Source organism: Acanthisitta chloris, unplaced genomic scaffold (assembly GCF_000695815.1).
Source record: "Acanthisitta chloris isolate BGI_N310 unplaced genomic scaffold, ASM69581v1 scaffold2998, whole genome shotgun sequence".
Classification (NCBI taxonomy): Eukaryota; Metazoa; Chordata; class Aves; order Passeriformes; family Acanthisittidae; genus Acanthisitta; species Acanthisitta chloris.
The window spans coordinates 107,045-129,353 of record NW_008688529.1 but is presented as its reverse complement, the minus strand read 5'-3'; the positions used below and the strand labels follow the sequence as shown (position 1 = coordinate 129,353).

The following is a 22,309-nucleotide window of genomic DNA, read 5'->3' as shown; positions in this document are numbered from 1 at the left end:
CAGTTAATGCAAGGAAAGAAATTGCAGACTGATGAAGGGGACTATTTTCCAGCTGTGAGATCTGAGGCATCCTGTGGAGCAGCTTCCAAAGGAAGGCAATGAAGATGTCATCACTAGTGACACAAGTAGGCAGAAAAATACATTATACAATTTACTGCAAATAGCATTAGTACTGGAATTAAGGCAGGATAACTAACCTCATGAAAAAGTTACCATTCCTAACTTTTTGTCTTTGACGATAATGTTGTGACTTTGCTTATTCTTATTTCCCCTGAGGCAAACTAAACACCTGTGTTCTAAACAGTTTAACATGTTTTTTATGCAACTTGAATGGCAGTCTCACTGTCTTGGCTATTAACCTTTATCATTGCCTTCCCCCAGCATGCAAACTAGCTTCTTCTTTTCCCTGCTCTCCTTGCAGTAGAGAAGTTCCTAGCTGACACCCTCTCTTCCCCCAAACCCTGCCAACTGTAATGCCAACAGCCTGGGCAGATATTCCTGATCTGCTTTGTGTTGTGGTCTGTACAGGTAGAAGATGGTAGGTATCTTCCTCTCTTCTACTTCTTAATTTTCAAGCAGTCAGGAGCATGGTGGCTAAGCTTGAGTACATTGTCCAGGAGCCACAGGATATGGTTTGCCCCTTCTCCCCTGATCTGCTATCACTGTCTTCCCAGCCCGTCTAAAACGGGTAGCTGAACCAAGGGTAGAGAATAAAAGGCAATACTAAGATAATTGATAGATTTTTGAAGTAAATATCTCTTCATAAGAGTGTTTTTCCATGAGGTGTGGCATTAATGCCATCTGGTTTTCTGTCCCTCACCCTCTGCCTTGACTCGGGTCTTGCTCCTTGCTCAATCCTGTTCTTTAAGAGCCTTGTTGGAAGGTTTATAATCTTATTGACATTGGTGTGCACTGACAAGATTGGCACAAATGTTCTTGAGGGATGCCGATTTAGCATTTACCAATATTAAACAATGTAATTGAATTAACTATTAGAACTTCATAAAGAAAACAGTTTTGGATATATTTTTTGCCCCCAAAAGCTTATGCATTTCACACAATGCCAGGATGCAGTAGTACATCAGAGTGGTATGAAGTTGCTAAGCACGTATGGAGGAAGGACTCTTTTCTTAAACCTTCTATGAACCAGAGTGTTAAGAACAAAAAGTGTAGTTTGAATATCTGGAAATGTTTCCTGTCAGTGATATCTGTGTCACTTAGGAATTTCCTTTTAAACGAGAAGGTATATAGCCCCATCCTCTAGAATAAGGTTTTCTGCAGAAGATGTATGTACAGAAAAATCCCAGACTATCTTATAAAAGAAATTAGTTTACATCCCCAGTTTCTTCAAGGTTTTTCACTGGCGCAGCTTCTTCAGTTTCTACCTGCTCTAGTTAAGCCTCACACGTTTCACTTATGTGATGCCTATATTATTTCCATAAACAACAAACAGAAGCTCAAGAGAACAGAATGAACACTTTGAATTCTTAAATTATGCAATGATTCGGTGACGATTGTGGTTTATGGCATTCATGCTTAATGATTGATGCTGTATAATCAAAGAGACATATTTATCAGATCTGAAGTAGTCTGTGGTTGTGGTATTATTTAAATAGGATTACTTCTTTGTTACATGATCCACTGAAGTGAATTTCACTATATGCTAATATCGCTCGAGACAAGTTTTGAGCTTTCTGCAGATCCTGCATATTTTAAATGGTCTTGGAAAGTTCTGCATTTTCTTGAGGAAAATAGCTTTGGAAGGAGATCAGTGTACTTAGCCATTTAGAAAACCAAGCATTTCCATTCAAGTATGTAAGCACAGGCTTAGGAAATTAACTTTTGACAAGCAAACTTGGAGGATATTCAGATCATTTTTCAAACAGTCAAGCTTGCTGAGGTATTGTAAATATCAATAGGAAATGGATTCACAGTTATGCGTAATTACAGTACCCTATTTCTCTTGCTTCTAGATTAAAACTGAGCTGCTACTGTAATAAGTAACCATATAATTCAGGAAAAAAAGAATTAAATTTACATAAAGCATAATAAAATTCAATAAATTTTCACTTTAGAGAGACAACACGGTTATTCATTGGCACTATAACTGTTAAAATTAAGTTTCTCAGAAAATCAGAGGACATGTCTGTTAAATGTGGGAAAGAAAATTACCAGAGGAGCTATTCTCACTCTTCCTTCTCATAATTTTTCTGTGTCATACACACCAACAAATGTTACTTATGGAAGCATTTGAAACCCTATGTCTTCTGAATAAAGACTGCTGGAGAGCACTGAGCGCAGAATTTGATAAGAAAGGATTAAGATTAAATACATTCATATTTGTCCTACTTGGAGCCTAGTTCATTAATGACTGCTTTACATGAGGCGCTTAGGAAATTTTTGATATTGCTAAGCGCTACTTCATACAGCATTGTCATTTCAAAATTGAAGGCTCATTGGAAGTGATTGAAGCTGTAGCTCTAAAATGAACTCGGAAAATTTTAATTCCTCTGCACTAGTAGGAGAAATTAATTCTTTCTTTCATGGCTGGAGCTCCCATAACACGTCTGAAAGGATTAGCATATGGGCAAAGCAAATTGTTGGCATTTTGTTGTTTCATGAAGCATATACATTCAAATCTATACATTATACATCTGCTGAAAAAAACCTAAGACGATTTTGTCTCTTTTTTCAGCAGTTTATGGTCCATTACACCCTAAAACAGCTGTGGTGACATTGTAGTAACCATGAATGTTCCAGGATGTTATATCTAGACTTTTGCATTATTTAAAAGCAAATCTTACAAAAATATCCTCCTTTCCCAGGAAAAATTCATTCTCTGAGATATTTTTTTTTCATTATTTTTGTCCATCACAGTTACTAAGGATAAAAGTTAAGCCAGGCTAAAAACATTTTTGCCAAATCTCTCAATGTAAAATTCCCAGAATGCACTGCTTATGGTAAGCTTATGCAGGGGCATTTTTCTGTCTTGGTCCTGATGACTTAGTAGTGGCTGAGCTGCTCACAGGAGTGCACAGATGATCTTGAGTTGAAATTTCTGCTTCTGCTGGATCTGGTGAAGGGCTTGGAATTGATTGTAGAGGAGATAGCTTTAATCTGTTTTACTTTGTCTGATTTACCTAAACATTGAATAGAGTGAGCAAGGAAGACTGAATGATTTTGTAGCTGGGAATTTGAATTCTCTGTGTGCATGTGAGAGTGGGGTTCAAGTCCCTGCTCCAGTAAATGTTTCAGCTTTCTTACAGAATGGAAGATCTTTAACAGAAAGGTCTTGAGTTTAGAAAAGAGTAAATTGTGACAGGAATGGTCCTAAAAGTTGTAGCGAGATGCTTTGGAAGCTTTCCTCAACTTCAGAGCTTCTGTAAACCACAGGCATCAGTGAATATGTGTTAATTTTTATCCGTGAAAGCCTCCAGCTGCAAGCAGTGGAAAAAAAGCGAGAATGCTGTAACTCAGAATTTACCAACTGTCACTGGTATGATACTGTGGGGGAAAAAAAAGACACTTTTAAATAATGCTGAACTTTATGCTATTTAAAGATAAAATTAAGGCTAAGTTTCAGATACAGGAAGTATGAGACCTATGCTATTTTGTGCTGTACTGGCAGGATTCATAAAAGTCTGTTGCTTTTAGTGAAAAAAAATGTTCTTTATAAAGTTATGAAGCAGCAAATTTCAGTGAACGGAATATTACAGAACTAGGCATGTTTGAAGTTATAACTGTAGTAATAACCATTACTCTGGTGCTTTTATTTTTTGAGAAACTAATCTTGGAGATGCTCTCTCATTTGAAGAACACCTCAGATTTCGCCTACTTTGGTTCTGAAGTCTGCTTAGGACCTACATGGTTATACTCTGAAAAGGATTAAATTCAGTTCTCCCTTGGTCAAAGAACAGCCTATTCTGCCATGAGACATAAGTAAAGCTGTTGAAGAATGAGGATTAAAAACGGAAAGATGGAAACTGTTCTCCTTCATAATGCTTTCACATCTACTATTGAAAAAATTAATATAGATTTCAAGCTCCTCAATATTAGAAAATTCCCTTGTGTTTGAAATTCCTCACATACAAATTTGATGCCATGTTATTTTCCCGGCAGGGTGCGGGTTTTGCAATAGAGAAGCAGGTATGAGTGGTTACATACAGCTGAGAATGAGCAGCTGAGTGAGTGAGAGACAGTACAGCAGTGAAGCATCCTCACATTTCCTGTCCATGTAGGAGGGGCAAAGTGGCAGCCACTGAGTTGTTCAGTAGCTGCTCCCAGTGGGGCCAGAAGAATCTTACCCTTCATATCCAACAGAATACAGCTGTGCCTAGTCACCTTCTGGGGCTGCCTGGTGCTGCACAGGATTTGGACACGTTTACCTGGCCGTGCAGCAGCAGCAGTAGTGAAGGAAACATGCTCTAACCAGTTCTGAAGACTTGAAAGAGGACGTGCCCTTAGGCTTTACCAGGTCTGTAAACAACATCCTTGTGTGAATAGCTTTCACAGCCCCCGAGAGAGACATGCAAATGGTTCAGCGGCCATAAGCTGCCTGATGCGTTGAATGTCTAGACTTTACTGTTGTGGAAGTATCTTTAGGCTTTCTTTTTATTCCCTTATGTGCCCCCAGTTGGTATCCTTCAAAGGGTATTAAACTGAATGCAGCAAATATCTAAAGATTTCATGTGGTCATTTTGCTGACCATACGTGGTACTTGCCAAGTACCAAGCACTTTATATTTATCTGTACACATTGTCCAGTGTATAATCTTTGTAGGGTTGTATTCCTGTTGGTTTGTTACAGTCTATAGAGCCCTTAGTCTTGGACAGAGGCATCCCACTGTGTAGTAAGAGCAATGCAGAATGATATAAATGGGTCACAGCATGGTCCCTAACTCAAAGAATGAATCATTCAGTTACAGGATAGAGATGCCACCAGGTTAAAAATAGGCAGGAAAGTGCAAAAAGCTGTTTATATACTTCACAGGAAATAGCTGAAGCTATAAGCCTGCAGTAATAGCTGTAAGCAGTAGGAGTACTTGCCTGTCGACTTGATCATTATCTTCTCAGTCTGTAATGAGAAGAATGTGTGTGCAGGGCTTTGAAAGGATGATGCCTAAACTACTGTTACAGATGTTTGAGGCTGTTTCATGAGGACCAGTAAAAGGACAAGACAAGAAGAGCATTTTGCTTTGAATCTCAGTAATCTGCAAGGTGTTACCTCAGAGATTTGGCAGTGAATTCTTTATGGACTATGGCTTGCTCCCTGCTGCTGATATGTTACTATAAGGGGTGTAACTAGGCGAGATTTATGCTTCTGTATATAGCCTGTTTCTCTTTCTGCTTTGTATGTGTGGCTTAAAATACGCCACAGCATTGCCTAATGTTGAGCTATTATCTCCTGTTTGTGAGGGGAATGCTTTGTACCCTTTTGCTCCTTTTCTTTTTCAGTGGGTTGGCCTGCTTGATTTGGTTTAATCTCCAAGTCTGTCAGTGCTGTAGAGGGGGAAGCCGGTGGTACAAAACACTCATACAAATCTCTCTAGACACTGCTGTCATGAGATGTTTTTGCATGTTTTAAGATCCTTCCTGCCAGCTGTAGAGCAGATGAGAGCATATAGAAATTATCATTTGATAATAAATTTTTGTGGCCACACATACAACTTTGTTAATTCACACGGATTTTTCTCTTTTTGAGGAGCATGAATGGTGTCTGACGTTTCAGGTTTATCAGGGCTTCCTTGTCTCTTTAGTTACGTTGTTCTTTAGGGTGACATCTATTTCTGCATGTCTGCTCTTCATATTACTTTCCTGTCTCAATTAAGCATCTCAATAAGGCACAATAAGCACTCTTTCACCAGTTGGTTATATTTGTTTTCCTTTGCTCCTGGGAATCTTTTATGTGAATTTCTAGTTATGTTGCAGTGTGGTTTTACTGTTAAATGGGCGTTGGAATAAAATTCCTTCCAGTTTGGGGAACAGCTTCCTGGTCCATTGATGATACAATGGCTCATGTCCCAATAAGAAGTGAGCATATTTTGCATTAAGAGGAGTTCAGAAGTTTATGAAGCAACTTTTTGAGCCCTTGTTATGCTCTGAAAATCTGTGGACAGATTAAGAAATGTATCACAATTACTTGCTTACAGTACTTAACCCACATCTGATAAGTTTTCAATGTTAAAAGGCTTAAAATACTACCTTACTTACCTATGCAGTCTCAGTTACTTTCATATCTGACAGTTGTTATGTAGAAAACCCTAGACCTTTGCTCAGGCTCCCTAGTAAGTATTTGAATGTGTACTCCCCCTTGCCTCATTGGTGTTGTTAGCCAGAAAGATTTGCAGGCTTTTCTGTGTTCTGAACTCAGGATAACTGCAGGTACTCCCAGTTCACTGCAATATTTGAGAAAATCTTCTAGCATGAGAGTGGAGCTGATCTACTGTTCACTCAGTGGAAAAGGTCTAGTTGTGAAAGTTATTTCTCTTTTTACTCCTCTCTCCAGTTTAATGAGAATAATTTGTATGTAAGAAGTCTGACTAGGAGAGGACTGTTCTGTTCTGTAAATTGATGGATTTTTTTCATAGATAGGGCATACATTCAAATAAGGCCCATAAGTCATCACCATCAGTCAGTTCTGGAGAAACTGTGTTGTTTCCTGCCCACTTTTTATAAGAAAAATGTGTGTTTCACACTATCTGCTGTCACGTTCAGCACCTGTAGCTAAGTAATAATGGATGAGACATATAACCCACACGTCGTTGATGTTACCAATTTCTTTATCTCGAGCCTTGTCTTGAGTTTGAGCTCAATGGTGCTTCTTCTGTGAAAGAAAAAAGATAATGCTACTTCCTTCATTTCTTCGAGCCTTGTCTTGAGTTTGAGCTCAATGCTGCTTCTTCTGTGAAAGAAAAAAAGATAATGCTACTTCCTGCAGAAGCTCTAGTTCACTCTTTTTGTAATTTTTCCTTTCGTTAATGAAGGAGGTGTATATTCTGCATATGCAATAATATTTGCTTTTCCACTTTCCTCGAGTGGAAGGATAAGGCTTTACATGCTTTTTTCAGCCTTGTCTTGAGTTTGAGCTCAATGCTGCTTCTTCTGTGAAAGAAAAAAAGATAATGCTACTTCCTGCAGAAGCTCTAGTTCACTCTTTTTGTAATTTTTCCTTTCGTTAATGAAGGAGGTGTATATTCTGCATATGCAATAATATTTGCTTTTCCACTTTCCTCGAGTGGAAGGATAAGGCTTTACATGCTTTTTTCTTAAATTGTGTACCTGGATCTATGTTAGTATTTTTTCCATGCTTCTCTATTTCCTGTAGCTGGCAACTTTATTTTCTTGCAGTTTGTACTAGCATGCAGTATAGTCAAGCCTGTTAGATTTATCCTTGTAATGTTGCAGTCTTAAAGCAATGGGAGTTCATTTTGCTGTGGAAAAAATACACTTTAAGTTTGCTGTTCAGGTATTTTACCAATATATGGTCTTCACTAATTGCTGAGGTTTCATCAAGGCTCATGGCTATGAATCACTATTTTGCATTTTTCTTTTTAACTCCTTTAAGCTTTTCATTGTTGCATATTCCTAACACTAGCAGAGTTCATTACAGAACTTCTGGTTTTAAAAGCTAACCAGCTCTTCCAGTCACTTCTTTGAGACCTGGTTTTGAATTAAATTATGCTGACCAAACCCTTATCTCACTGGTATAAAAATGGACTTCTGTCTTTGATGCAGGTTTCTAAAGGAATTTGAGACCTTGCAAGATGCACAGTGCAATCAACAAAGAAGGATTATAATGTCAAGAGTTTCAGGTGAAAAGAGAAACTGGTTGTCCAGAAAACGTTTATATGGTTCTACTTGAATCAGATAACGTAGTCTTTGATTCCTCTACTTATTGATCTATATTTAAGCATTCATACACATGCTGCAAATGCATCAGTCCTTTGCAACCTGAAGGAAAATGTGCAAACAGAAGGGTTTGATGATACTTTAAAGTCTTTGAGCACTCAATTAACAGGAAAGCAAGACAGTAGCCTAATTTCTTCTGATTCTTGCCTTTTGATTGAAATGATAAAATGCATAATACTGTTTTTTCTCTTATATTCTCATTTCTTTCCTGCACTTAAAGCTTGTCTTTTTATAGCTATTATATAGTTGATGTTTTTCCTACTGTCATTCTGTTCTTAAGAGGGATATAGAAACGACTCACCTTCTGCCTAATGCTGCCTTTAATTTATGACTTATCTGCTCATCCCACCATTACTGGTCTTTTATGCACTGCACTTGATCAGTGTTCCACGTAATCTCCTGTTTAAACACAGAAACTTAGAGTGCTGTTCTTCAGGCACAAATATTCCTGGCCTATTTGGCAACAGATTTCTGCTGTTTTCCCCAATCAGTCATTACAACAGAAAAGGAGCCACCCACTGACAGATCCCAAAGTAAAAGAAGTGCATCTTTACAGCCAGAATATTCAAAAGCTTCTGGAAGCCTTTCACTCTTGAACAGAGATAGTATCTCTCTCACTCAAGTCTTTGACATGTGAAGCTTCTTAACATGAGAAGAGGGAAACTTAAATCATTATACTGTAACTGTAAAGACCTTTGTATGACAAGCCTGTCATAAATATGTTATCTCCAATTCGCTGTATGACAAGCCTGTCATAAATATGTGTTATCTCCAATTCAAGTTTTAGCACATCCTCTTCAGCTCTCCTATTTGGAGGTTTTGTCATCGAGTCCAAACAAGACATTGAGCATTGAGTCAGCATGCAGAAATGCCCATCTTCACCTAGCTCACAGCATCTCTTGTGATCTGCATTGCTTATTCAGACAGCATTTGGGATAAAATTCTGTTGTTTTTAACATTATATTTAACAGTAACTGGAAGTGTTGCTTGTTTCTGTTTAGATGAGAGTCCTTACACAAAATCTGCAAGCCAGGCAAAGGCACCTGATGGAACACTGTCTGTGAGGAGACAGAGTATTCCAGGTAAGACTTGCTTTGCTTTTTATAACACCTAACTTGTTTTTGAACAGCAAGATAATACTTATCAAAATTCAACGAGTTGTAAAAAGCAAATGAATTGCAGTTGCTACTCAAGCAACTTTATAAGGGCAGTTCCATGGGACCTGTACAATGTTCCCACAGTTAGGTTACCTCAAGCTTTTGCTGTGAAGAACATCCCTGTATCTCTCTCTTTTGCAGTGGATTTGAGACACTAAGCACAACAACCTTTATATCAGAGGCTCACATATTTTCAAGCCATGTGAAATCTGTTCTTTGACATCTGGTTTTGGTAGTACCTGCAGTTTGGCTCATGTCCTCCACTACTGTTTGGCCAGGTTCAGAAATCTAACAGAACAACATGTCAGAGTTCTCATCTTCGTGTCATTTTCTGCCACATGTATGCCCATCCTTGTCTTTTGTGTCGTTGCATCACACAGAGCTGGACCACTAGATCAGTGGTTAAAATAAGTGATCTTTGAACTTGTGTCTCTTTTAATTACTTCAAACAAGTTGGCAAGATATGCCCATGAAAAGCAAGTTTAATATACATATTATATGGAAATCGAAAGGGAATTTCACCTTAAGTGATATTTTGGAGATCTTTTAATGAAAACAAATGAACTGACAAAGGTTGCGTGCAGGCAGAATAGCTGATGTTGCCAGTCTCACCTCAAGCACAATAATCTCTGACCTGAAGGGAAGATGCATTGCAATAGAAAACAGAAACTATAAGGTCGTGTCACCCACCTTCTAATGATTGATGTTAATGTTCCCTGTGCTTCATGGCCTTATTATTGGACAAAGACACACAGGGAGTCTGTGGATGGGAGATAGAGCTCAGATCTTTACTGTCGCTAGGCTCAGATCTCATCCCAATAGCTATAGTGGGCAGTCAAAGTACTCTTTTTGTGGATACTTTGTGTACATGTTTCTTTGTGTGAGAGAGAGGGCAAGTGGGATGATTTACTGTTGCTTATAATGAACATTTTTGTTCATTCTTGAAAATATCCTAGTGATTTAAAGATTTTTATTTTTATGGCAGAATAGTGAAGATCATAACTGTTGTGCAATGGCATGACTGTAGTGTCCAGCATGTGGTTATTGTTATGAGAAAATATTTAATTTTGCAAACATCAACCAGGAGTTTTTTTGTCCAAGTTAATGCAAATCAGTATTCACTGTTCTTCAGTGAATTCTGCTTGGGGGCAGGATCACAGTTCTGGCATTACGTAGGCCAGCTCCAAATAGCTTTTGAATATGATGCAATGAACCTAGTAAATTCTTCTGGACCTGGATGGGAACACGTCAGCTGGAGTTACTGTCGGTAACCTTTACATGGAAAACTTATCCCGTGTGGAAAGAATTAGTTTCTATTTTCTCCAGCCTGATAAAACATCACATTCCTGAACTGCTGTTTTTCGAGCTTGTAGTGTGGGAATACCTTTGACAATATAGCTGTCTATTCCACTTGTTGCTCTGTCATTCCTAAGACATGGACAGCAGATGTCTTATTCCCAAGGAATGCTCTATCTGTTGAATCAGCCAAGAGAAAACTTCTGGTTTCTAGCAAGGCCATTGATCTGCAGAGCTTTGCACAGGTTTGAACAGTCTGTGGAAAAAATACTAGTAAAAATATGAATACAGGATGTGTGATGTAAATCTTCCAGCTTAGTATGGGATCATGTCATCTCCCCATGTCTGGTGTAAGTTCCTTCTCATGACATTTGAATTCAGTTTAAAGGATTCCACTGCTCTGTCCTTTTGGCCAGCTATCAAAAAGTGGAGCTTTTGTTGCTATGAGGCCTGAAACCCTAAGAGGTGTTTTTTATCTTTACATGTGAAACTATATTGAAAGTGCAGTATTAATGAGCAATGACTGAATGCACAGGGAAGTAATGTAATTCTGTAGAGGTTACGTGGAGCTCAGGCTTGGTTTATTTTACAGGAAAAAATGTTTATATCAGTTTATAATTAAAGTCAAATGAGCACGTACTGTGGAATCAGTGCACTGAGTTTAATTCCTTTCATCCTTAGAAGGGAGGAATGGATTAAGCATCTCCCTGGAGCAGAACTTGCTTATTTGAGATTCAGAATGCATTATTCATGTGATGAGACTACATGTCATATTTACCATGTCTGCACATGGTGCAAAATCAACGAGCAACAGATTCTTTCAAAGGGATTTACAGAATTGCTGATATTATAGTTAATTCAAATTATATGCATTAATATAATGCAGTTTGAAACTTGGACTTAATTTTGCATATGTGTAGGTATTTAGTTACAGTTATATATATATGTGATGGAAACATTACTTAGCTTTACAGTCAGAATTTTTTAACTTAAAAGTGAGGCTTGAGGTAATGCCAGCACGGCAAGCAGCCTGCAAAGTCAGAAACAAACATATTTTCTCCTCCAAACATTTAAATTTAGACTGTTCACCAGTATATAATGAAACCTTATTGCTACCCTGCACTTAGAGAAGCCAAGGCCTGGGATGGGGGGTATACTGTGACCTATTCAAGAAACTATCACTGCAGGACTAGTGTTAAGGAACATAAATGAAAACAATATATTTCAGAATTCATGGGTAAGACCCTTCCCCCAGAATCAGAGATGCAGTTAAAAACACCTGTCATTTAAAAAAATAAAGTGCTTAATATTCGTTTGTTAGTTACCCTCCTGAATCCCTAGGTTTAGATGACCATAGTTCCTGTTGACTTCCTGGACTGAGGTTTGCAGGTTTGCCAAGGGTCCAAGCAGTGTCCAGCCAAGGACAGGCTTTCAGTCATTGGCACTTGAGTCAAAGGTGTCATTCCTAGGGTTGCTTATTCCTGAAGGAGCTTTATAAAGGGCATCAAATAGTCCAGCAGCACTCCTAATAATATCAAGAGCTAATGGCACTATTGGAGAGGCACTTAGGAGTCAAAGAGACCTTAACATCTGCTTCAAGATAAGCACATTCTCACTGCTGTTCTGAATATGAACAGGCTGAATAGCTGCTCCCATGCTTTCCAAACTAAAATCCTATGCTCTCTTATCTAACATCCTGAATGAATCAGCCAATACTAATGCTGTGCAAATTGGTCATTCATTTACTTGTTTGTTTTCAATTCACTCACTGAAAACTGGGAGGATAAGGGGGAAAGAAACGACCTGACCCAAGAATAAAAGTAATTCCTTTGTGAAGCAAAAAAAAGACACCATAAATTTGAGACTGATTAAAATATTTTATAAAATCCGCAACAAAACTTTCATTTTGTTGTTAGTCCACTTCTGGACATGTTTTTTATTTAGTCTTAATAGTTACTGTTATTTTTAAAAAATAGTAAAAAACACCACAGTTTTTAAAGATTAAGTGTTTCAGCTTCTCAATATTTGATTTTTGTTGGCTGAATTCATTAGTAAGTTTCAGTTATATTTGCAAATAGTTTTGATTGGGTCAAAGGTCAGTTGTTTTGGGGGAAAAGTGAATTTGTACCCAATCCAGTTAGCATTAAATTTAAAAGATCCATACTTTGTACTTCTTGCATCTACCGTCTTAGACATCTACACTATGGCAGACTTCTAGACATGTGAAGTCTTGTTGCCTGAAGTAGTCAAGGGCTCAGAAGAACTGTAGTGTGAACTATAGACTGGGACACCGATTTGAATCATCTCTGAATTCAGAGATTTAGTTTAGCTGGGAAGACTAGAGTTGTGTAGGTTTCTCTTTCCTGAGTAAATTCTTGTTCAAGGAGCTGGCACCAAATAACAAGGAGACATGGTGGCAATATTTCCTGAAAAAGAGGAAGTGTCCTTTTTTTCTGGGACAGAAAAAACCACAGCCTTCTGCCCTGCTCAAGGCAATATTTCCTGAAAAAGAGGAAGTGGCCTTTTTTTCTGGGACAGAAAAAAACACAGCCTTCTGCCCTGCTCAGCACACCTAGTATAAGATCCTTGAAGTCTTGTCCCTCATCACGTTATCTGATCCACTGCTGCTTTGCCTATGCTCCAGATATACCTGCCTCTGGGACCCACAGGAGCCTTCCCAAGTCTCGTTCCAGCCACCTTCTACTCCACATTGATAACTGATCTGCTGAACAGGCAAATTGCCTGAATTTATGGTGAGAGTGCATGCCCACCATTATATAGACAAGCTGGAAAGACCAAACCTAGATGTTATAAATCATTCTTCTGACATTTCTCCACCATGGGGAGCCTCTTTTTATCTCTAACATTTTTTTTAATTATTATTTGTCATTTGCAAGTTTTATATGCAGCTTCAGGAATGTACTAGCAGGTCAGCTGTTAAAATAGGTCACTGTACTCTGAAGGAAAATTATCAAGACTTTGAAGTCTGAAATTAAAGTGAGTAGATTTTTCAATTCCTTTGTACATGTGTAAATACTGCACTTTCTTTCCACACTACTGGAGTCTTTGAAGCATGCTATAATGCAGGTTTCGTATTTCAGCACAGTGTTTGATCTGAAAAACAGGGCTAGCCATCAAACTGAAGGGAAAACAGGGAATGTACAGCCCTGAGCACATCCTCTGCAGTGGCTCAAGCTCTGGGATTGCTGTTAGTAGCAGTTTTGCAGGCTTGTTTGGGGGGAGTTTGGTAACAGGATTTTAATGCAAAAATAAAATGTTAAACAAACATAATTTTAGGGTAGACTGAGCTACTGAGCTAGGAAGGGAGCATATGCAAATGAAAGAAGCTTAAAATGCCTTGCAAAGACAATATTTACAGAGCTAAAAAAGTAATTTCTTGATGATATAGGGTCCTCAGTAATTGCTTAGGATGCAAAATATTCCTAGGAGAAGTTATGAAATACTAAATTATTGTAATAAAACCAATAATTAACATACTGGGAATTTTCAGGCTCTGCAATGTTTAAATATGCAATGTATATGTCATTAGATGTCAGTAATGCAGTTTTCTTGTGATTATTGGCTCTCAACACATTCAGGTGCTATTTGGCTGTTTACAAAAATAGAGAGACATGCCTTTTATTTCTCCCTCCCAAATCCACAGCCTCCAGTGCAGCAAATGTTCATATTCTGTCTCAGGCTACACCAAATGTGGTTTTTCTGAGGGGTTTGTCTACTGTCCACAGCTAATGAACTCAAATATAGGCCAGCTGGAAGCTGCAGAGTTTTAAAGACCCTTCTACTTTCTTGACTGTGATTTTGGGGTTTTTGTAATATCTAAAAAAATGTCTTTTTAACCCTGAAAACAAAGGTATATGGAGAAGGCTGTGGTTCTCAATTATTTCTGTGCCTTAGTCTTCAACAGCAGGTGCTCTAGCCACACTGCCAAATCATAACAAGCAAATGCAGGGACTGGGAGAATGAAGACCCTGAGCCCACTGTATGAGAGGATCAGGCTTGAGACTATCTAAGGAGCCTGAATGTGCATAAGGCCGTAAGATTAATCCTGAGGGAGCTGCAAATGAAGTTGCTAAGCCACTATCCATCATTTTTGAAAAAACATGGCAGTCAGGTACCTTCCCTGAGGATTGGAAGAAGGGAAATATACCCCCTATTTTTAAAAAGGGGATAGCAGAAGATCTAGGGAGCTACAGACTGGTCAGTCTCACCTCTGTGCCTGGCAAGATCATGGAGCATATGCTCCTAGAAACTATGCTAAGGTACTTGGAAAGCAAAGAGGTGATCGGTAACAGCCAACAAGGCTTTGCAGAGGGCAAATTCTGCCTGACAAAATTGGTTGCCTTATATGACATGTCTACAAAATTGGTGGATAGGGACAGGGCAACCAGCATCGTCTGCTTGGACTTGTGCAAAGCGTTTGACACTGTCTCACATGACATCTTTGTCTCTAAATTGGAGAGACATGGACTTGATGGGTGGACCACTCGGTAGATAAGGAACTAGTTGGATGGTTGCATGCAGAGAGTTGTGGTCAGCAGCTCATTGCCCCTGTGGAGGCCAATGACAAGTGGTGTCCCTCAGGGGACAGTGTTGGGGCTGACACTGTTTAACATCTTTGTTGGTGACATGAACAGTGGGATTGAGTGCCCCCTCAAGTTCACTGATGACACCAAGCTGTGTGGGGCAGTGGACATGATGGAGGGAAGGGATGTGCCATCCAGAGGGGCCTTGACAGGCTTGAAAGGTGGGCTGATGCCAGCCTGCTGAAGTTCAACAAAGCGAAGGGCAAGGTCCTACACCTGGGTCACGGCAATCCCAGGCACACCTACAGGTTGGGCAGAAGAGTCACTGAGAGCAGCCTGTGAAGAAGAGGGTGGCAGTTGATGAAAAACTCACCATGAGCCATCAGTGTGCACTAGCAGCCTAGAAAGCCAATTGAATCCTGGGCTGCATCGAAAGGAGTGTGGGCAGCAGGTCGAAGGAGGTGATTCTCTCCTTCTACTCTGCTCTCATGAGACCCCACCTGGAATACTGTGTGCAGTTCTGGTGTCCTCAAGAAGGACATGGAACTGTTGGAGCAAGTCCAGAGGAGGGCCGTGAAGTTGATAAGAGGACTGGAGCACCTCCCCTATATGAGGACAGGCTGAGGAAGTTGGGGCTGTTCAGTCTGGAGAAGAGAAGGTTGTGTGGAGACCTCTTAACAACCTTCCAGTGTCTGAAGGGGAACTACAGGGAAGCCAGAGAGGGATTCTTCATCAGGAGCTGTAGTGATAGAACAAGGAGTAATGGGTATAAATTGAAAGAGGGGAAATATAGATTAGTTATTAGGAAGAAATTTTTTACTCTGAGTGCAGTGAGACACTGGAACAGGTTGCCCAGGGAGGTTGGATGCCCCAGCCCTGCTAGTGTTTAAATTCAGGTTGGATAAGGACTTGAGCAACCTGGTCTGGTGGGAGGTGGGGGGTTGGGACTAGATGATCTGTAAAGTCCATTCCAATCCCTTAATATTCTATGATATATTACTATCAGAAAACAAGCAGTTTGTGGAGAGATAAGAATATAGTGGTGTTAAAATACATACATACATACATATGTGTCTGTGTATGTGTATATATATATGTATGTATGTATGTATATAATTCCAGGATCCAGTCTAGATTGCATTTAGGCACAGAACATACGGTCCAGTTATGATGTGCTTGAGTTACCAATATAAAATTGTATTAGCTGAATTTAATATTGTGTGTGCTGTGCCACAATTTAAATGAGAGAAAGCTCTGTACTGCATAATATAATGCTAGAATAGATGGAGTGCATTATTTTCTTTTACAAGATAATCTCAGAAATAAAGGAGACATATAAGAAGTAATACAGAGAGATAGAAACATTTTTTTAGAAGTCCACATTGGTTAAAAGAAATAAATTAGACTTCTGAAGTGATCCTGGGATAAGTTTCATTAAATGACACTGCTTAGGAGGATAGACAGGTCCAAGGTTATTCTGTAGCTCAGCTCTTAACATCTAAGCCAGGTTCTCAGTGACTGGCAGATGTGACAGATGATCCATCCTTGGTGGGTAGATGTGTGCAAACACACCTCCAGAGGCAATTCTGTTTTCCTCTGTGATTAATACGGAATTGGCAAGACAGTGCATGTTCAAAAATAACTGTTCTCATACTTGCAGTTAATTTGGTCCAATTCCTCCAAACTCCTGTGTCGAGTAAAACCAGTAAATCTTTAAATTATCCCATTATTTTTTGACAGAGTGCTCCTAATGTCAGCAGCCCCCTTTGCATCATTGGTACAGGGCAGTCACCTTTGCAAGCAGTGTTGTCTGACTTGTGCAGACCTCACTCACCTTTTCCATCCTCATCAAAAGAAACCTGCCTTGCCTTTGACTTCAACTTCACTCAGATTTCTTAAGCACTTTGATGTCAAGGATGCAGCACTGTCTTAGCTAATCCTTTATCCCCCACCAATATATTAAATAATTTCCACTGGCTCACTGGTTTTGCAGAGTAAGAGCATGATTTGCCTGAGGAAACTTGTCAAAATCATCCCCGACCTTTTTCATATTTCTCATTGTGAGAAAAAAAGAATTAATTGCAGTAATAAAATTTGAATATAATATGTATGTCAATAAAAGCTGGGTTAGGAAATTTAGGTATGTGTCTACAAAAGCACTTTTTTCCCCTCAATTTGCATTTGTCTCATAGACACTTAGCCTTACTATGCACTTTTTAAGATCAGCACAGAATGCCACTGAAGAGATTTTAAGCATTTAGAAATCCATTAGCAGTAACCTCTGCAGTCACAGTTATTATGGTAATGATCTTGGGTGATTTCCTAGCAGAAGCAAGCGTTTTGACCTGTGAAATGCAGATTGCAGACTGGTAAGTTTCTCTGCACTTGAGGTGTTTATTATATCTGCAAAGTCATTTGCTGATTTTCATGTTTGATGAGAAGCTGCAGTTGCTGTGTCATTTACGAGCTTCCCTGTGTGTTTGTTTAACCTGCTGGAGGTTTATCAAATGGTCTGTGAAGCAGCTGCAGAGCTGTATGTCTTTTCCTTCCCTTTGACATTGGAAATTCCTGAATTTGCTTTCACATATTTAAAAGTGAAAGAAGTAGGATTTCTTTCTTGCCCAGATTGCTGATGATTTATTTGTACGTTTTCTTTACAGGTCTGCAACATACTAGTGTACCAGAAAGGATTAGAATAGAGACCAGTCTAATTTCATTCCTTTTACCATAAATGAGGGAGAAAATGCATTAAAGGCAATACTGTACATGAGGAACATGCACTTTTTCAAATATCCAAGTGATAGGAGGTCTGAAAAGTTAACTAAAATATTTTCTCTTCTATAAAATGGTGCTTATGCACACAGCCTATAGCAGGATTTGTGCTGATGGTACCAAACACTTCTATTTATTTGGATTTAGTTGCATATAATTTTTCCAAATTTCAGCCTTCAAAGTAAAATTTATTAATTTATTGCAGCTGCAGGATTTTTTCAAGCAAAATCAGTTTAGCTGTATGGAGTATAGGATGAAATCCCATATAGTATCTTAACATCATTAAACAAACTGTCTCAGCTGTTTAGCCCTTGAACACACACAGTAGTTTGCTAATCTGAGAAATTAGGGATAATTTTTTTGTCATTGGCCTACTTGGGTCTTTTTATACTTGATAATTTCTTTTTATATTACAGTTATAGGTAATTAACTTGACGTTTTTAATGTTCCTAATGTAGTTTCTAATACCTCTTTAAAGGACTTAATGCGTGATTTCCATCTGGTTTTTTATTTTAATCTCCCTTTTAGTTTCTGCAGTGATTATAAATTCAGGGCATGAAGATAGCAAGGAAATAACATATCATCTACCAAGATAACAGCTCTGTCACACCAAAATGTGCTATCCCAAATCTGGATAGTAGTTTATCTCAGCTTTTCAACTGTATCAGTGTGTCAGAGCTACTCATTCTCACTCTAAATGTTGATTTCTATATAGTAAAACCTTGTCTTGTTAAAAAAAAGTTGGGATTTTTTCAAAATTATATATCCATTTGCCAATATGAAATGGCTTAAAGTGTTTCATATGGATGGAGAAAAGATTGTTTCTTTTCTTGTTTGTTTTAGTGGCATTTTTTTGTTTTCTATTCACTTCTTAGAATCAAGAGATTTTGGTGTTTGTGTGTCTTCCTCATCACATCCCTGGTACATGGGGCAGAAAGAGGTATGGAACCATGCCCCATAGTGTAGAATAAAAGAGGTAGATATGTTTGGTTTGTATCAGAGCTGTAAGACCACAAGTTAATTATAACATCATTACAAACTAGCTTTTGCCTCCTTTCCTTCTTGAAAGTGGAGAACAAAGAGCTCATCCATTTGGGTTTTGCTGTATTTGTTGTTAGTTTACACAGCATTCATTGGCCAGGAGAGGCATTGATGACCACCTAAACTGAACATACAACTCCCAGAATTTATTTATATCTTAACTTGCATTTGAATTATATTTTAGAGGGACATTCAATCTATTTATTATTTCCAGTGATACAAACCCCATCATGGCCTTTTGTGGTTAATTAGCTTCACTGCTCTTATTTCTAGCTCTGCATAGCTTCAGCTTCACTTCATTTTTAATAAAGAGTTATTTTTCCTCAAAATTCACTTCATTCTTTATAGTCACATCATTATGAAATAACCATTTAATCTTCCCTTTGTTAAGTAAACAAATTGTGCTTCTGGGGTCTTTGCTCCCAGGCATTTTTCTTTTAACTATTCTGAAAACTCTTTTCCGACTCTTCTGTCCACTCTTTTGTTAGAAATAATCTTAATGAATAATGTCACAGAAGGGAGATAAAGCATTTGAGTGTCAGTCACTACTTCACTAATCACAAAGATGTCCTAAGTACTGCTATGTTAAACTGTCTTGTTAATATATTCATGGTTTGCATTAATTATTCTGGCCAGTGAGAGTTTTGATCACCTGGGGGGGTCCCCCAATAATTTTCTGGCAACAGTAATTTCAGAATTAATTTATAGGGCACCTGTTGGGTTTTTTTATATATAGGTGCACACATCCATTAATATCTCTTGCATTAATGAAGTGAGGGAGTTTATTCACTTCGTATGTGATATACAGGCTAGTAGAATGCAGATACTGATCTTTTTTGATTTATTGTCCTTGTCTAAATTGCAGATATCATTCTCATTTATATCTCTGAGGTTTGGGGAGTCTGCTAGTGTTGTGTGGGTAAACACATAAAGAAAGCTTTTCAGCAGAGTCTCACTTACTTACAAACTGAAAAGAGTACAGAAAGCAAAACAAGGAGTATTTTGATAGGGAAAAATAGCAACAAGACCAAGATCAGGAGATTTCATTGTTCTTATTCACAGAAAACATTGGTAGAAGGACACTCTGAATATCAGTCCAAGCAGGAACAAATGCTAGTCTTTAATGCTAATTGATTTTATCAGTGAAGCAAAACGAGCCCAGTTTAATAGTGAACTGATCACTGGTGATCATAGTGACAAGATCCTGCCAAAACTTTCTTCCCATAATAAATGACATTGTGATCCTGAATACTTGTCAGATAAATGATGTAGAAAATGAACATTGACCTTTGAGGTAGTAAAGACCCAGTATCCTAGAATAATGAGAGGGACATGCTGCTCTGAATTTTAGATATCACTGGCAAACAATGAGTGATCTTTCCTGGTAAGAAAATGTGACTATTGATCCCCAAAATATTGCTTCTGTAAATGAAAGTGAGAAGTAAAAATTGATATAGCTCATATAGGGAAATCTTGCCATTATACAAAGACTGCTACAAAATGGGCCAAATCTATGAAGAATAAAAATGATCCAGTACAATTAATAATTTCGAAATAACTTGTATGGAACATATTCACATGGGACTAAAAACATGTTTTCTTCCAAAAATTATTTCAGATACAGTTCTGGAATTGAAAGATTAGCAAGTGTATTTGAAAGTCATTACAAATGTAGCAACAAAACCAGATGCCTAGTAGGGAAGCTCTGCTGTTTTATGATATGGATGGTACCTGACTCTAAAAAGACCATTAAAATCCAAGAGCTTTTTCCTTAGGCACTAACTAAAGGTAATGGTGCAATAGAGAGCATACAGTGAATGGGAACTCATGAAGCTCGACTTAATTCCTCACCACAGAAAATAATAGGAAAGCTGTTTAAGTCAGTCTAGTTTAAGTGCTAACCAACTAGGATGATAGCTGGGCATGATTATAATATATGGTAAGATGTGCTTCTCATGGACTGTGTTAAGGGTATTTGGGAGTCTCAAGAGTATTTTCGACAAGTTGTGAATACATTTATAGTCCCAATTTTGTCTGTGTACACAATTGGAATAGAAACTAGAACATTTTTATATGCTGATCCACTGCACATTTTAATATATCCACTACCCTAGAAAATTGTCATTGACCAGTAGTCAAAACATGAGAATCCTAAGATATCAGGGCATCTTCTTGTATTTTTATAATCCATATATGACTTAATTTTAAGTATTGTAAACTCAAAAGCATATCAAATGTTCTTATGAGATGGTAGCAGCTAACATTAGGCTGCTGTCTCTATCTCCATCATATGCTCTGGGTCTTCATTGAGGAAAACATGCTGACTGTGCAGACCTGTTATGGCTTGAAGGTCACTTACTACAAACTTTGTTAAACAAAGAAGGGAAAGAATACCTGGAGCAACAACTCTTATTACAGGCATTTTTTAAGATGTATAAACTAGGTGTTTCCTGGGAAATATTGCTGGTGAAGCTGGGTTGGTTGGAAGTATGAATTTTTGCAATATTTCTAAATGACCAAACTTCAGGGTAGACGAAGTGACATCAGCACAGAAGTGCTGTCGCTTTTCTTTTACTTGACAAATTGGTGTAAAATCTTCTGTCTTCTTTTTTCTCCCATTATGACTTCATCTCTGCTGGGGGGGTTTGACATATGATATCCATGGTTATATAGTCACAATGGGGACATTTTCTTATGTAATTTTGACAATTTCTTATGTAAATTTGACCTTAGCAGAAAAGGCTTTTGGGGGTGGAACATAAAAGACATTTATTCAGAGCATACAATAGTTGACCATGTTTTACAAATGCTGAGAAAAAAATAGAGCAAATGTGATTATGGGATTGTTTTGTTCATACAGAAATCACCTTTCCCATCTATTTTCAGTTTTAAAAAATCATGGAGGAGGTGATACTCAGAATAAGCTACATTTGGGCAATTAAAGTAAATCACGTCTAGAAACATATAGCATTAGTGATTCTTCCAGATTCTCCAGTTTAGATAAATAGCTCTGTGCAGTATTAGATACTGTCAGCAACATCTCTTGCTCTCCATAGCAAATCACATATTTTGCCTCAGGGCGATGCTTATCTTTCTGCCCATTTTTAAGAAGCTGTTTGTTGCATACTTACAAGTGAAAACAGATCCTGTTATGCCAGACTTTCTTTGCTGGTATAAACTTTAGCTCCATAAGGTACATTCAGACTGGTATGTTATGCTCCCGCTAACAGTGCTAAGGTAAGTGGTATGAAGATGGCAGAAATGCTAAACGTGCCTGCATGTTTGGCAAATGGTGTTTTTTATATATATGACAAACTATTGAACACACTGTAAGTTAGATAAAAATAAACCATTAAATCCGAGTATCTGATACAAGTTAAGAACTGCAGTGACATCCTCAGAGAGTTCAGAAGTTGCAGCTGGAAATTGGATATCTGGTCAGTTTAAAGGGAAGCAAAGGTAATGGTTTGGATTTTTCTGTCAGAGGAAGGAGTAGGTTTTTATCTCAAAAGTCTAACTCATGACATTTTTTTGATTAAAAGTGTCTGAAAACCAGACTTAAGGGATACAACTAGTTCAAGTTGATGAAGTT

At 38.1% G+C, this 22,309-nt stretch overlaps 1 protein-coding gene across 1 annotated transcript in view; it reads left to right on the top strand.

Moving 5' to 3' along the window:
• Positions 1-8,908: 8,908 nt before the first annotated feature.
• Positions 8,909-22,309, top strand: part of GRIP1 (glutamate receptor interacting protein 1) — a gene marked incomplete at its 5' end in the record, with an annotated part of 104,314 nt that continues 90,913 nt past the window's right edge. The window contains one exon of the mRNA XM_009081039.1: positions 8,909-8,989. Coding sequence (XP_009079287.1) covers positions 8,909-8,989 — 81 coding nt within the window. The remainder of the gene's footprint in view (positions 8,990-22,309) is intronic.